This window comes from Lonchura striata, chromosome 23, assembly GCF_046129695.1.
Source record: "Lonchura striata isolate bLonStr1 chromosome 23, bLonStr1.mat, whole genome shotgun sequence".
NCBI lineage: Eukaryota > Metazoa > Chordata > Aves > Passeriformes > Estrildidae > Lonchura > Lonchura striata.
This window is the reverse complement of record NC_134625.1, coordinates 1,190,713-1,207,489: the sequence shown is the minus strand read 5'-3', so window position 1 is coordinate 1,207,489 and position 16,777 is coordinate 1,190,713. Positions and strand designations below refer to the sequence as shown.

General features: G+C 41.9%; 1 protein-coding gene across 5 annotated transcripts in view; it reads right to left on the bottom strand.

The window, feature by feature from the left end:
• The window catches only part of APLP2 (amyloid beta precursor like protein 2), a 48,894-nt gene extending 32,544 nt beyond the window's left edge, over nt 1–16,350 (bottom strand). For all 5 annotated transcript variants that reach the window (XM_021531080.2, XM_021531081.2, XM_021531083.2 and 2 more), the window contains exon 1: nt 16,197–16,350. In XM_021531080.2, the coding sequence (XP_021386755.1) occupies nt 16,197–16,277 (81 nt within the window). In that variant the 5' untranslated portion in view covers nt 16,278–16,350. The remainder of the gene's footprint in view (nt 1–16,196) is intronic.
• Between the last annotated feature and the right edge of the window lie 427 nt (nt 16,351–16,777).

The window sequence follows — 16,777 nt, the reverse complement described above, 5'->3', positions numbered from 1 at the left end:
CAAGCAGAGCTCTCAATTCATGCTTCAAATAGTGTTTCATGCATTGTTTTCCTTAGCTCCTCTTCCTGCTTTTATTCAGCAGATAGGTGGCTTGAACCCAGGAAGGCTAATGAATGCCTGATACAGCAGGCAGTAAATCTACAGACTAGCAGCTCATCCTAGCTTTATTGCTTTATTTTTTTTTAAATTGCTGATAATTACAATAATGCACATGGGCAGGGATCCAAGACAGGAAGAATTACTGTCTGCAGGCAAATCTGGTGTGAGCTGATAATACCAGCCTGGGTTTGGTTTTGAATTTAAATGGCAGAAATCTCACTAAAGCAGTCTTTGGCTTGCTTTAACTTGCTGGAAGGGGTGGAGTTCTCATCTGCTTATCCTTTATTGACTTTTGTGGTGGACGAGTCTGCACCAGCAGAGAACTGGGAGCCAAGGCAGGAGCTGCAGTGGTACCTGAGGTGCAGTTTATATTTAGATGCCTGTGTTTATGGCCAACATGAAGCCTTGAACACTCAGAAGTTCAGTCACAATAATCCATGTACTTCCATTGTGCAACCACAGGATTACAAAGACCTGCTGCAGCCTGAAGCATTCCTTACTAATTTGCACATTCCACTGATTTTCTACAAGGAAAAGATGAGATTTCCAAGTACTTTCAACTCATAGACAGCCGTTTTGCCCTTGGAATTTGTACTTAGGAGGTATCAGGTTATTTCCCCCTCCCCCTCTGGTTTATCATGCTCGATAAGGGCCCTACATGAATCAAACAGCACATAATCTGCATCTGAGACATTTGCACTGTGAACTGCTGCATTCAATAGGGAGTGCCACACTGCAGACAGTGCTAGGCCGGGGGAGAGGTGATCAAATCCAGGAAAACCACTCAGCACTGCCTCAGCTTCCTGAAGTTGTGTAACACGGTTGCCTTTGGCATCCTCTTTTCTATTCCTGGAGAGACAAAGTTCATAACAACTCCATTGGAACATTCCCTGAACAAACGTTACTGTACCCAGAACTGTGTCCTTTGAAAAACATCAATTTCAGGGCCTCAAGCTTTCAAAAGTACAGCTTGGGTGTAATGGCTGTGACTGGAACAGTTTAACACAAAGCCTCCTTAAAAATAAGGGCAAGGGAAGAGGAAAGAACAAACACTGATAATCCTCACACAGCTCACAGGTAAATCCAAATACGTTTCATCAGCCAAGTCCCCTTCCACGTGTCACAAGGATTTCAGGGACAATTTCCAAGCTGTGTCAGACAGACACACTCATGACCATTTCCCTCCTCTTGCAGCAGAACACTGCCATGGCGCTATTTTGAAGTCCCCTTTTTACAGCGCCACCTTAAGTCCTACCCCAGCCTATTTTATCACCAGACTAAAATGAGGCACAAAGTCAAGTGACTTGCCTGAGGTCAGCCAGCAGCAAGCTCAGCTCGGTTAAACGCAGTCTCCTCCTCCTCGCTCCAATCTGTGTCATCACTCTGTCCTGCATGGCCCGACTAATTACCACTCTCCCACATTAATTATTTGGGCATCTGAGGCACAGAGACCTAAGATGCCCTGCTAGTCAGCAAGTGAAAGCTTGAGAGCAAGTTAATGTTTTCACATTCACTAATATTCTACTGAAAAAATGGCCATAGGACAGTTTTGCCTTCCTGGACTACCAGAACAGAGATCCAAACCGAAGCCCAAGGACAGCAGCTATGGCTTAATGGTACTTGAAAAGTTTAACTCTCAGGTCTTTTGTTTCTGAGATGATTGTTAGTATGAGCCATACTGGTGATACCATAAAGGCATCATTGAAAGCAGCACGTGTGAAGGAGTACTGAAAGATGCTATTTTGTAACTTCTCCATGGTTTGATAGGAGAGTTCATGCCATCTTAAGGCACTTGAGTGACTCAAGAATTAGGGAATATAATCACTGTAGTTATCAGGATAGACATTCCATAATACACAGGAAAGTACATTCAGAAAATCTTACATCACTGCAAAGCAATTTGTTCAAGGCAAAAGTAACCCCTGGATGAAAACGCATCACAAGTCACACATCCACATGAGTTCTCCACTAACTTCCCTAGCGGCAAAAGCTGGCAGGAAAGGAGACAGAATAATTTAACATCAGGCAGAGAAAAATAAACCCCTTACTACTGATTCAAAGTGATTTAGCATTCCAGGAGGGAACAACCCAAAATTTCTTCCTCAAAACAGCACAAACATTTGTTCTACAGATCTTGTGAAGCTCTGGCAGTTGTGCAAAAGAGCCACTGCAGGAACCTGTGGCTCCTCACTCCATCTATTTGTCTAACCACTTGCTGACTGCAGATAAAAAGGCTGCACAGCACAGACTGCACTGCTATCTAAAACACAATGATCCAAAAGGCAAGCAGGAAACTGAAGGGTGTATTTTAACAGAGAATTTGAAGTGGCAAGGAAAAATTCCTGAGAGGAAAAAAAAGCAAGATAAAAAAAGGATAACAAGCAGAAATGTGGTTTGCAATGCAGTCTGAGCTTGGTTCAAGTATCCATCCCCTTATAGCTGTTTTTCAGCATCACAGATTGATTATTTATGTGCACAGACTGCATGTGTTTTCAAACATGATAAAATACTTGGAATTTTCAAGCCCTGCAATTAGGCTATAAAGCAACTTCCTGACAGCACACAGGAATGATTCAACAGGTCCTGCTCTGACTATGCTGGAGCTGAGGGTCATGCCTATTGCTTTCCACCTCTAAATTCACAATCTTTTGTTAAAAAAAAACCCCAAAACTCAACCCAATTAATTGGTAATTCTGTCCTCCAAACAATACAGATGAAACTTCAAATCTCAGAGGAAACCATGAGGTTTTTAATTCTTGGCTTTCCTAACCATGCTAATGACCACCTTTTCAAAATTGGAAACCTCTAAAATACAGGGCTGCTTTTATCCTTGCTGCTTCTCCCTGAGCTCCGCCAAGCTTATGCTGATCGAGAACAAAAATTAGGAAGTTACCAAAAATTATGGAATAGCCTTATTGTTTCTAGAATAAAAACTCTTCAACTTTAAGTCCATCCAAAAGCACATGTTACTTCTACAAATTTCAAGTCTATGAAAACAGTCAGCAGTAAGTATCTGTTACTGAGAATAGGCAGCAACTCTAGGTCTTAGTAAATATATTTAAAAATAATGGAAATTGGGATTTTAAACCATTTTCCCATACACCTCATCCTGTTACTTAGTCAAAGTTGTTATGGAGCATCTTTCAGGCAGCAGCTTACATGACTGCTCACATACAAAACAAAATCTTTTAAGAACCTTTATTTAATGTCTAGGTATGCAGAAATCAGTGCTTTTAAGAGATTCCTATATTGGCGCTGTAAGTTTGTTCAGCTCTGGAAAACAGAGCTTTTTTTTTCCTTAAAGAAAACTTCAATGTGAACACTGTGCAAAAAAGTTTAGTTTACAGTTAGCTACTGATTAGGAAAAGTTCCTACCACTCACACACACAGCCAACCAGTCCTCAAAAGATCCTGTGACTATCAGCAGAATTCAGGCTCAAATCTCCCAATTTATCTTCTTCCAAAGCAATGATGAAAAGTAGACTTCCATCCATTTTCAAACACCTGGACTGAGCAGTCTGACACATGAGAAGTCAAATGACAAAAAGCGTTTTGAAGTACCCCCAAAATTTGTCAGCAGCAGGGTCACAGAAAGTAAGGGACCTCAGAAATGGCTTAATGTATTTCCATTTTTTCCACTCTTCAAAAGCAATACTTAGTAATTTAGCAGCATTTTATTTCTGAAGCACTAATTCATCAGCTGGGGTTTAACAGTCACAGCACCACTCCACAGCTAGGCTTGCACACAAGCTCTAATGGACATATTAACCAGCTCCTTCACAGGAAGCAGCAGAGCTCTACTTAGAACAGCTGCCTAATACTATTAGAAAATTAAGTGGTAATTTATAGAACAGACTCAAGCTGGCTGTGCTGAGATGCCCGTTACTGATTTTGCTGATCCAGAAAGTAAAACTAGCTCCACAGAAGCAAGCCTAGAACCTCCAATATTTCAGGGCTATCACTGCAAAATATTTACCTGGCTTTTCATGTTGAACACCTGAATTTCTTATGCTGAATTTTATAGCTCTTCACTCTACTGAGCTGTATCAGTTTGTGTAGCACTGCATGGAAATAAACAAAATGAGAGAGGTGATTTTTATCTTTGATAAAATGAGATTTTAAATTCTTAATAGTCTCTCCTAGGTTTCAGTGGGAAGCATGACCCCTCTGTACACTGATAATTATTTCCTTGATGTTTCTTTATTCATTTTCTGAAAAATTTCAGGGTAGGGGAGAGAACACAATTCTTTTCAGTCAGCTTAGCTGAAATACAATTGACCATAAGATTAGTGGAAGAATTTACATGCTGCAGCTGCACCCACCAGATGGGCAGGTTCTTGATGAGTTTTAAGTAATTTGACATGTCACTGAGGGCTTCTAAGCACAGAAGAATCAGTTGCTGAAAGCTTTATTGCAAAGGTGGAAGCAAAAACTGCCTGTTCTGCAACAGCAAGGAAAATCACTCTCTGAAAAAGAGCAGACAGAACAGTTTTAGACAATCTTGTTATGCCTTAAAGAGGCACTATCCACTGAGAATTTTCATTACTTCAACTGATTTTCCTCTTCAAGGTCTCTGAATGTACTAGTATTTCTTAATTTGTTTTTTAAACCCTTTTCCCAGGCTGTCCATCATAGCAGCTTTTTTTGTAATATATAGACCAGCTGGAGGAACTGTAAAGAAAACTCTAAAGATACGTTATTTTGAACACAAGCATTTCAAACAATTCTTTATCTTCCTGCTTAGAAAAGACTCAGGCAGGGAAAGAAGTCACTGTTGACTTTTACTTAGAGATGCTTTTCTTTCTCCTGCTCAGATGATCTTGGAGACACGCTTGAATGAGAAAGAAATAAATGGTCAGCCTTCCAAACAAGTTTTGCTTTCCTTGACCCCACAAGCAGACGAGGGCTGTGATGAAAATGCTGACTTAACATGCAAATCCAATCACTGGGACAGTGGTTGGAGGGTAGATTGATCTGCCTACTCATGCAATTGGCCACTCACCATTTTCCTAGCCATGGGCTCAGTCATTTCAATAGTACCTTCTCAAAGTCAAAGGACAAAAATGGTGCATGAAGCTCTAACCCTGGCGGGTGGTGGTTTTATATTTCACTGGTTGACTCCAGGCATGCCCCACTAGGGTGTTTTTTTAAATTCAGAAACCCAGCTATGCACACATCTCAGCTACAAATATTAACTCTGCCAGAATCTGGCAAATACTTTATGTGGATTAGCCCCACAGAAACTACTCATATGTTTCAAACCATAGAGAGCAGCACACAAGAAAGCTATGCTAAAATTATCACCTGATATGCAATAGCATGAGACAGCCAGAAGCATACCTCTTTCTAGTATTATTACTTTGGACATCTTATAAAAGAAAATCCTTGAAAGCCCAAGTGAGTTCCATGCTTTAATTATCCTGGATGCTACCTCTCCCTGCACAACTCACAGCCAGCCTGGACAGCAGTGGGACTAGTACTACATGGATTTGTGTTATGAGGCTAGGAACATTCTGAGAAAATTGCACTAAGAACTTTTGTATCTCATTGTAGTACTTGTTGTAGGAGGAAAACTGGTTTGGTAACCAGCACAAAATGGATTTGTGGGTGTCAAGGCTGCATGGCAACTCTACAGTCCAGACGACAAAGGCAAATGGATCAACTCTTCAGTCACAGTCATACAATTGCACTAGAGGCTGTCTGTATTTTCATAGTTATAAGTGTCAATTAGAGGTTCTAAATGTTAACCCAGAGAGGTGGGAATAAATAAGAACAGTCCTCTGATTTGGGTTGTTCCCAAAGTTAATTCACTGCAGGAAGCATCCTAACAATAGTGCCAAACACACCATTTTAAGTGGCACTCCGGAGTCAAGGTGGGGCAGACAGGACCAACTATCCACTTAAACATAGAGGAGAAAAATGAGAGCAAGAAAGTGTCTCTACAGACAGCACTAGGCAAAGCATTTCCATACACAAACTAAGCCCTGGTTTCATCCTTCTGTGATACAAGCATTTCAAGTCTGGCTCAAGTTAAAGACGTTCCCATCCTGATGCATTCCAACAGATTGCATCACTCCAGCACGTTCAGTCTCTCTGTTTTGTACCTTACAGATATTTGGTGTATTCAGCAGCTTAATGACTATTTTAATCCTCTTCATCAGTGAAAAGCATCATGCTGGACATGTTGTAAGTAGACACTGTGAAATGGATGCTACTCAGAGATCTACCTGAAGAGCCACTCCAAGGCACAGCAGTCATTCCAAGGCAAATACTACAAAACAAAAATGAATCTCTGCTTTTAAACAGTAAAAATCAGCCATCTTTTATGGCCTGAGACACAGTTTAGAGCAGGTCAGAAGCATCCTCTTAAAAAAAGACAAAAGACTCTCAGTGGCAATGCATCTCCAAGTCAACACCAAGGAAAGAGCTGCTGAAAGTTTAGCACATTAAACCTTATTTAATGCTGCTGCCAGCTGTGGCTAAATGTTTGTTACGCCCCAGTTTTAAGATAAAAATAAGAATCACAGCCTAATAAATAAAAAAAACCAGAAAATTATGAGTAAAGCTATCAGCCACTTAGTGAGAAATAATGTTTCAAATTTTTGCAAAAATCTTTAAAGACGGTGACATAAAGCTTGAAAGGCCAAATTGAAATCAAGAACAACAAAGCAAATACAGTTAAAATCATCTTTGCTTTTGCCTAGAGCAAAGGCCATTTAGGGTCTTGGAAATGGGTGCTCCTCATGTCTCTTCTTGCAGCCCAGAATCTTCCCGGCTTCTCCATAATATTCTTCCTTAGAGCACCCAGTTTAGCAGGTTGCACACACACCACTAAAAGTATGACAGTGGCCAGTTCAGAACAGCACTGCTCCTGAAATCTATCAGCATCTATTACAAAAGGACTACAATGCTGCATTCTGCTCAGGGCCCTGCAGTGAGAGAATTAACATGCTGTAGATGCTCTGTGGAAAGCCTCTCATATAGTTATATTTTGAAAAGTATTCTCCTCATCACACTAAGACCCATGTGAAGCAAGTTGCAAAAGCTTGCTCAGTAGAATTGAGCACGACAAATCCATCCAAATCCAAGAATTTCAGCCGCAGCTTCATAATGCCTTTTGTCTGTACTGTGGATTTTACATTTTAGCAAATTTGAAAGAAGATTTCCTGTCATTTAAAAGACCTACTACGTGAGGAATCCAGCTGTTCTAGTTCCTCTTCCTAGCAGGCAGGATGCAAAGGGAAGGAACTGTTCTGCAGGGAGAGATCAGCTGGTTTATGTTTATTTCTTTGACTCTTAACCTGAGAAACAAAGATATACCCTGCAGCAAGACACAAGGATTTGAAATTAAAAACACTGCATAAAACACAGCCCTATGGATTACCCACAGGTAATAGGTTTCAGCTCTTGTCATAAGTGCAAGTTCTTATTCACAAACTCAAATGTGTACACCATGAAAAAAAGACAAAAAGTGCATAAGTGCATAGGCAGGAGGAGAGGGATGGAACAGTGACAAGCTGTGATCCAGCCCATAAAGACAGCTGTAGACAAGGCAGGCATACAGCAGTGCAAACCCTTTCACTCCATCCAGCCTTTGCTCTGGCAGGTCATTCATCTCTGCCTCAGCTACTGGGAAATTGCTTCCGAGAAAGTGGCTGTGCCCACCTACTGACTGGCTTTGTTGCAGGGCAAGTATTGATACAATTTGAACAAGACAGCATTTATCAGGAGTGACAGGGGCAGGAATATGCTTTTTCCCCCCCTTCTTTCCCCAGTCTTTTGCAGTGACACAATGCTCTGTCCTAAGCCCAAACTTCACACACACAAAGGAGCACCACAACTTTATTCTGTGACCCCCTCAAGAATTCCCTGAGCCACTCCTGGGATCTGGGTCTTGCCCACCCATGCCCAAAGGCCAAGCTCTAATACATCAATACAATGCAAATGCAAAATCTCCATTTTTTTGGCTGGTTACCAAGGGAAAACCTTCTCCACCACCTGACATTTCCAGCACTGAGGCTCTACTCAAAGCCTCTGGAAATGAAGTGCTTATTGAAACCTTGCAACTCAAACTACTTGGAGGCACTTAAATCTTATCCCAAGTCCAAATGGGAGCTGCAGGCATCCTGCTCCATTCAAGAGTAATAATCGTTTTCCATGATAACATGCACCCTCAACAATTTCTCAGTCTCTTTTTTTTTTCCTAGCAGGCAGCACACTTCAGTCCATGCACAAACACTGCTGTAACCGTGCATTTCAGATTTCATTTTTGACCAAGGCTGATAAGGCAGGCTCTGTGCTCTGCTTGGATCCTGACACCATTTCATTCTTCTTTAGGGTTTCTAAACATTTTTGTGATCTTGCAGCATAAAACAAAACACCTATCAACTTCAATTTCTTCAGTGAGGGCTTTGATAAATTATGCAGAGAAAGACACATTCAAATGCCAATACACTCTCTGGAAACATCAACCACAGGTTTGAATCAACATTTTGCATTTAATCTTTGAGAAGAATACTTATGAGATTAAAGGAAATCTGCCCCTCTCTATTTCAGGCCACAATTACTGTAAAATGGCCAGTGTAAGAAATCAAACAATGCTTGGTATTAGTTAATTATCCTAATTCACACAGATTCCTCTAGGACCATTTTTGGCAAGTTACTAGGCCTTATATGAATGACAGAAGATTAAATGCCGATTAAAAAAACAACTAAACTTAGACCTGGCAATGTGTCACGTCAAATCCAAAACCATATAGAGAATTTGGTCATTAAAAACTTTATGCTAGAGGGTACTGTACATCTAAGCAGAGACTAGCTTCTGTTGTAAATATGCAATCCAAATCCACTTGGAATCTAACAGGAGTGCATAATATTTATTGTAACAGATGGTATGGGTAAGATTTTTCTTTTTGTTGCTGTCATTTCACACCATGCAGTGACATCATAACTAGTGAGATTCACCAACACAAAATCCAAAAGAAAAGGAACAAAGCTTTTGGCAGGGAGCTGGAGCTAAAAATAACATAAGAGCCTTTAAAGAAAACCCCAAAGATTAAAAACGCAAATGTCTGGCTTTTGATTTAAACATCTCAGCACTGAAATTAGCATAAGACAACTCCTACTACCTAAACCTCTGTTTCAGCTCTGCAACATCATCACCAGATGAAGATTTTTGAGTTCACCTCACTGGCTCCATCTGGAGCTTTGTGGTTATGGGTTCAAGAACTGAAACACAACATCACGAGAAAACACAAGCCCTGCTATAGTAGAGCATTAAAAGAATAATATTTTCACTAATGCAAGAATTGAGAGAAATGAATCCCCCAACCCTCACCTCAGAACAGCTCACACATGTGAAAATATAACATAACCAGAAAACATTTGTTGGAGGACAAGACCTAAATGAGAACAGGAACTTTCAGCGTTAAACACTGCATTTATTTAAACATGAAGTCATCCATAAGGAGATGGTAATTAGCTACTTTTAAATAGAAACTTCGTTGAGTATCAGGCGGCTGTTAGAGTCAAGTAAAGCATGGCCTCAGCCAGCTTGTTGTACCTATGTCTGCCTGTCCCTGTCCTTGACCTGGATCAAAATACACTCTCCACTACTGTAATTTTGTTAGAGAGAAGCTTACTGTATGAAATTACCTAAATGCATCCCTGTCACAGAGCCAGAGCCTGGGATCTGACTGCTGAGGCATGTTTATCATCTGCTGCACCTCAGCACAATATGACAGGTTGGTGACACTGCCAACAGCTGTAACACATCAGTGACTCAATGCCTCACCCCAAAGCTTCTCCAGCACAACTGGGAACCAAAGCACAGCTCCCACCATCCGTGGGTTTTGTTGGGGATTTTTTTCAGGTTGCATGTAAGCTCTACTGACAATTTTAATGCCCTTCATACTTGGTAGTTTGAAAAACTTGAGCTCAAAATCATCATTTGATAATGATTTTCCATTAGTCTCAATGCATCCAAGCCAAACAATTATTGACTTGTCTCTTCCATAAGCTTCTCTGAAGCTCACATACTGCATGGAATAACAACTTCAGACTCTGCTTCATCAACTGAAGGCCTTGTCTAGCCACAGCTTTCTACCCACAGCTCACCTGTGCAGGAAATCTTGGCACTAGAAATAACTGGTGAGACTTTTGAAGGTCCAGAGGAGGAATCCCCCAAGAAAGCACTGGCAAAGATTAGACTAAGCTCTGTAAGCAGCCAACGATCACTGATCTGCAGGTTGAGAATTAAGAATTCCCTCAAACCACTGCTAACAGATGTTACTACACAGCCCAACACAGTCATCTTGAAAAAATAATCAGAAAAAAACCAGCTCAAATGAAGACACTATCCTTGCAGTAAACACACCAACATCAGGATAGCCCAGCTGCACCAGTCCTCACAGACTACTGGGCCAGTCTTGCCAGGAGAAATCTCTAAATCAGATGAAATGTACATGAACCAGGCGTGCCTGTAGTAGAGAACAAAAGGCTTTCTGGACTATGCCTCACCCATCACTGAGCTTCCCTCAGGAAACAGTGCCAACATGTGATTTGACTTCCCACTGTCGCTAGCGAAAATGGAAAGTGAAATAAATCACCAAATTCCACAGAGAGCAGCAGCATTTGACTGTGTATACTAATTGAGAGTGACTAGGAGGCTACTGAAAATATAAACTAAAATGAAGGTCTGCAATACATTCATTTGTATAAGAGCATTACCACAGCAGGCAAACACAACAACACAGAGTTAGAACTCAATTTGGTACATCTACAGGTTGATCTTTCAAGAATAAGGAGTACATCCTTTTCCCCACTGGCTGTATACAAAACATCCCTGTAATACCTCCAAATGGAAAGCTGGTAAGCAGCTTAGCCACATGTGCTCCTGATCAGGTGGACACCTGATTACATAAAGCCAAGCAGGCTGGGTTTGGCTGCTAGAGACATTAGTTTAACATCATTTGCAGACCATTGGTGTATTGATCATTCATCTCAGGTTGTAACTTAAAACTCCAGCAAATGCACAAAAAGACAAAATTTTGTGTTTTAAACATCAATCCTTCAGAGCAAGCATTAGAACCTATGGACATTTAAAAACCAGGCTAAAAGGTGGACTGCACTTCTGTAATCTTTGGTATGTACATTTTCCATGTTCTCACATAAGGTAGCATAGCATAGAGAATGCTCAATCACAAATATATATTTAACTCCAACTGAGAAGGCAGATGGAGGCAGAAGTAGTAAATCTAGTGCTGAACAAGTTTAAAAAAAGTGTCATTCACAATCTAGATCTCCATGTGAAAAGTGTGTGTGTGCATGTATATGTATCTCCCTGCTTACAGTTCCAGGTGAATTAAAAGAAGTCAAATCTAGTTAAGAAATTACTCTTGAAGAAAATCCCAGCCAAATTCTGTCTCCCAAAACACACTTTAGCGTGTGCAATGCCCCTCAGGAGTAAGAGTGCTGCTCCTACAGCACCAACCACTTGACCCATATAAGTAACAGTATTAACAGGCTAAAGTTACTTCTGTCCGATTGTATCTGAGGAAGAGCCATCAACCTCTCCAAAACAGAAAAAACATATAATTTTGGTTAATTCAAATTTATTCTACTCACATCTTCCTTATTACTGTTTTGTAACTCACACTAGTAAGCACACTAACTATGTAACTACATAGTGAAAAATTGTAAAAGTTTGCACAGTGTTGTCAACCCATTTCTCCCCACAAACCTGAGTCTTATTGGCACCTATAGGAAAAAGCTGAAAAGGAAAATACCCAAAAGCAAATGATAACATAAATATAGTTAATGCACAGTCAGAGTCCTAAACACCCCATTTAAGATACCCAGCAAGTAAAACATGTGGGAGGAGATGCCATTTCCCTGTGACAAACGCACTGCAAGTAGAGAAAGCAGAACATGCGCATAGTGGATGCAGACAACAGTTTTGGGAAGAAAAAAAAAAAGAAAAAAAAAAAAAAAAGGGCAATCTTGCAGTTTCAAGTACAGTTCTGAATTAGGAGCCTCACCATAAAAGTTTCTAGGCCATTGTGAGTATTCAAAGCCTTCCAATTAAGAGCAAGTATCTTAAATTAACACCATGTTTCAGAGGCACTGACTGCCTGAACTTAAAAACAATGGCACCAAGTTTTACTGCACAGAAGAAGCATAAGAGCAAGAGTCTGTTAAAGAGCAGAATGTAAAATGCCCAAGTGTAAAAAAACAGCAGGAAAAGCTTTGTCTTCTAAGAAGAAATAGACGGGGATATGTTGCATTGCTCTCCGGCAATGGTTGTTCCCTCCACACTGGGACCTGATAGTAAGATCCCCTCCTTCCTGCCCCAGTGGGGTTGGTGGAGGACCAAAGAGCTGTTCTGAGCCTAGATAAGGCTCTGTCCCTTCCTGGTTCTCTATCTTTTTGCCTTCATCTCATGGAATAAACAGCTTAACCACATTGGGGGAATTGAAGCTTCTTTAGAATCTTTGCCCAGCTCCTGATCTGACTCCTCTCAAGGCCCCTGTATATCTGGGCTAGCCTGGTAATTTGGGGATGCAAGGTATAAGCACATCAGTGATAGTGTATTTCTCTTCTATTTTCAGCTGAGGAACAAGGTTTTGGCTTAAGTGTAGAAGCAGAGGCTGCAGTCAAGGTGACTTACACTTCCAAGATAGAGCCCATATGCCTCCAAGACACACACAGGGAAAAGCAATGGCAGAATTTTACAAGGCACATCTAGAGAGAAGAACAACTCGAGTAGAGCACACAGAACTACATTAATCCTTCCCTGCACTCCCAGGTGCTGGGGGAGAAGCAGTGTGTAATCATAATACAGCTAAAGCCACCCACAGAACAGTTTTTGACTAACTTGCAGGTGATGCAACGACCACATTAACAGAAAAGTCATTCAATCCCTGGTAGAGCTATTAATGCCTAAATAACATTTAATAGAGGTGATAATTATTTCACAGGTGAAACAAGGAGAGCTGAAGGCATCCTCCAAACACGAGCACTTACCATCATGTGCCATCCTACAATGCAGCAGAAAATCCAGAGCCTCCCCGCAGTATCAGATTTGCTTTATTTCCATATCTTTGCTTCAGAGGACCTTTTATTGAAGCATAGAAGAGGCACTGCATATAATCACCTTCATAGGAAGCTGTATTTCCTAATACCAGGAAGCAAAGTTTTAGGAACTGAGCGCAAACTAAAGGCCACAGGCTCAAGACTGGAATTTTCCTGAGCTGTTTTTGCTCAGGACTCAAACACCAAAGTAGAAACTTCCCTAGATGGAATTCTTTGTTCGATGCTGCAGGCAATTAGAAGTCCCCAAGGTCTGCAGAAATGGTACAAGGCTGATATTTTTGTCAGGGAGAATTTAAGCAATTCAAATAACAAGACAAAAATAATAGCATGAAATTCTGCTGCAAAACACAGGGTTTTTTTTTCCCCCTTCCCCCAAATTCTAGTGACTCAAACAGGCAGGTAACACATGTAAGCATCCAAGAGAGCTTTGGAAAAATACCAAACATTATTTTAAAAAAGTAATATCAAGTCTGCATTGCCTTTGATTTGATTACACAAAAAGGTCAAGTAATAAAAAAAACTTTGCACCTTTAAAGGTCTTGAAGGCATAGCAGAAGTAGTTTATCATTGGAATACAGATCTAACTAGCATAGATTTATTTTCTTTTTCCAGTTGATATCAGTGTCCTGTTTGAGGTTCTTGGGGACTTCACATGCAAAACTAGCAAAATTCAGAAAGAAACACATTAGTTGCTAGGATCTATGATTTCTCTAAACTCTTCTATTCATATTCATTTGGAAGAGAGACTATCAGAGGTTATCAGCCATCCCCCACACTATCATCTGAAAGAGAAACCGACTGTCACCAGCACCAACCCTTGGGAACACCCTAGTCAAGAGTTCAGATACAATAATCTAAGAGAAAAAAATAAAGTGCCACTCCCCTTGCTCTGCGCAGGACAGAAAGAAAAACAGATTGTAGTTGATAAGATGATTACTGGGTGTTCCAGGGACAGGGAATGGGAGCTAAGATCAAGAGACAGAAAATCCACCTAATGGGACCATGCCAATCAACCTGAACTAATAACTGCAGATGTTACATGTTTTCCATAACTTTCAAATGACATCTTATTTAAAAAAACCAACTGCTTGCATATTTTTCATCACATTATCTGAAAAAAATCCAGTAATGACCACAGTGTAAGACCCAGAACAAAACCATTTACTTCCTAAACTCTGCATTGAGAACAGTTCTTGAGCAAATCTGACAGCAATAAAGACTTGAGAGCTGCAGTTCCCCCACCGACAAGACAATGGGAAAGGATGCAGCAAAAGTAAGGATTAAAATGCCACAGTTGACCTTTTACGCCAGCAGATGAAAGTGGCTATCATGCCTTCAGAGGATGCAAACTGAATTGCAGAAACATTTTCATTTTAATTCTTCTCTAAAAGGTCAGTGACCCCCCTCTTTCCGGGGCTGCTAGCCCCTCCTGGAGTGTCAACTTGTGACACAACTGCTCTCCCTCCATGCCAGTCCTGGCATGGACAAAACCCGGGTTGTTTCATCACACAGACACCAGGCTTTGGAATAAAATGACACCTAGATTTGTTTTCCAAGCTGATTTGTCATAGCACATGTCCTTAAGCATCAGATTCCAGAAGGGATGTGCATAGCAGCCAAAATTTGTCTCGGATGTAAGAGAGGAAGTGACTTACAGCTGGAGGAGTTGCCAAACAGGTGCAAGAGATTGGATGTAGCATCAGACAGTCCCCTGCCACCAAGGTAATGCCAAAGAACCTGATTTGGGCATTAGTTCCATGCCCTCAGAGCAGCTCCACCATCCTTCCTGAAAGATAACCTCCCCACGAGTTGTTCCACAAATAGTTATCAACCATGTTCCATTGACTTACAGAAATTTAACAGAAGGATTGGTACAAAATATGTGGAATACTATTCCTCTATAGCAACCAAACAAGCAGAAATCATGGACTAGACCAATTTCATACAACACATATTAAAAATATCCAAGTTGACTGCCAGCTAGGAATTACCACCAGCTTAGAGCTTTGGATTTTTTCATCATACTGAGGTAGATGTTCTGCTTAACCAAGCTTGCTAAAATTTACTGTAAAGTTTCAAATCAAGTCATTCACAAACAGCCACAAGCCTTTTCTTTATCCAGCCCTAAAGAACCCAGAATGTCCACAACTCTGATGCAGCTGTTTTGCATTTCCAAACTACATTCAGGTGTAGATTATTAAACTCTGTTTACCTGCCATTTCTGAAGCTCAGCACACATTTAGTTCCTTGTTTTGCTCCTTCCCTCTAATAAGAGAAGTTATAATATCAAGGTTTTAAACCCACAAGATTTTCTCCTACTCATCTTGTGGTTTGGACAGTGAGGTTACACCGAGCCTTTGGATTTAGAATAAAGCTGGAATTTCCTCTGTCCATTTTTTTTTCATATATGCAAATACAATACGTGTTTCATACATACAAAAGTAATGTATACTCGTTTATGTGTGCCTGCATGTGTATTTATACGTACACACACATACAAGCACAGACTCCTACGGGCATCTAAGCCATTTCTATATGAAATGAATAGCCTTTACACTTGGCTGAAGCATCTTCCCCGAAAGCCGAAGTACCAGTTCCAACCAAAAGATTTATTTTGGATCCACCAATAACCAAATGCATTCGTTTTAACCGAGGTTTTTCTCTAGGGAATGGCCATCTAACAGTCTTCAATGCTTCTAGACCCATCTGAAGCTAGCCGCTCCTGTTCCCGTGCCAAGAATGCCGAGGTCACGTCCCCGAAAAAGCAGCCTCGAGCATCCCGGTGAGACGGAGCTTCCCGTCCAGATGAGCGGCCTGAGGCATACGGCTTTCCCGAAAACACCGGTAAAACACGAACTCACCATCCGAGAAGGTCTCAAAGACGCTGGACAATATCCAAGGTGGCTCCACACCAGCCGAGATACCCCAAATCCCGCTTACGTCCCGCCTACGCATCGGGTACCCCGGGGCAGCCCTACCTGCCCGCCCCCGCACCCCTCACACACCTCGATGTAGCCGGCGAGCGCGGCCGCGGGCCTGAGGAGCGCCAGGAGGAGCAGCAGCGCCGAGCCCATTGCCGCCGCCATCAGCCGCCACCGCCCGTGCGCAACTGCGGCCGCTGCGCCCTGCGAGGACCCGCCCCGCCAGGCCACGCCCCCCCGGAGTGGCAGCCGCGCGCGCCAATCCAGAGGCCGCAGGTAGCCGCGCCCCCGCAACCACACCAGCCAATGGGACGAGGCGCATGGCGGGCGGAGCCGCCCCCAGCGGGAAATGGCGGCCGGGGCTGACGGGAGCCGCGCGGGGACAGCCGGGGCCGGGGCGAGGCTGCTCTTCGCCGCCTCAGGCCGCTACCGAAACCCGGCCCGCGGTGAAACTCCGCACAGCGGGCACCGGAAAAGGCTGTGGCCTCTATGGCCGTTTGCAGGCTAAACACTTCACCTCACCACTGCGGCGAGCAGGAACGTTCTGGGGAAATAAAAGTCTAATGAGACGTTTTCCTCATGTAAAAATAAAACTATGTTTCCCACTCAAAAAAACATCTCGAAATCTATCCCAGATTTCTCAAAGCTCTTAAGCCATGTGCAAG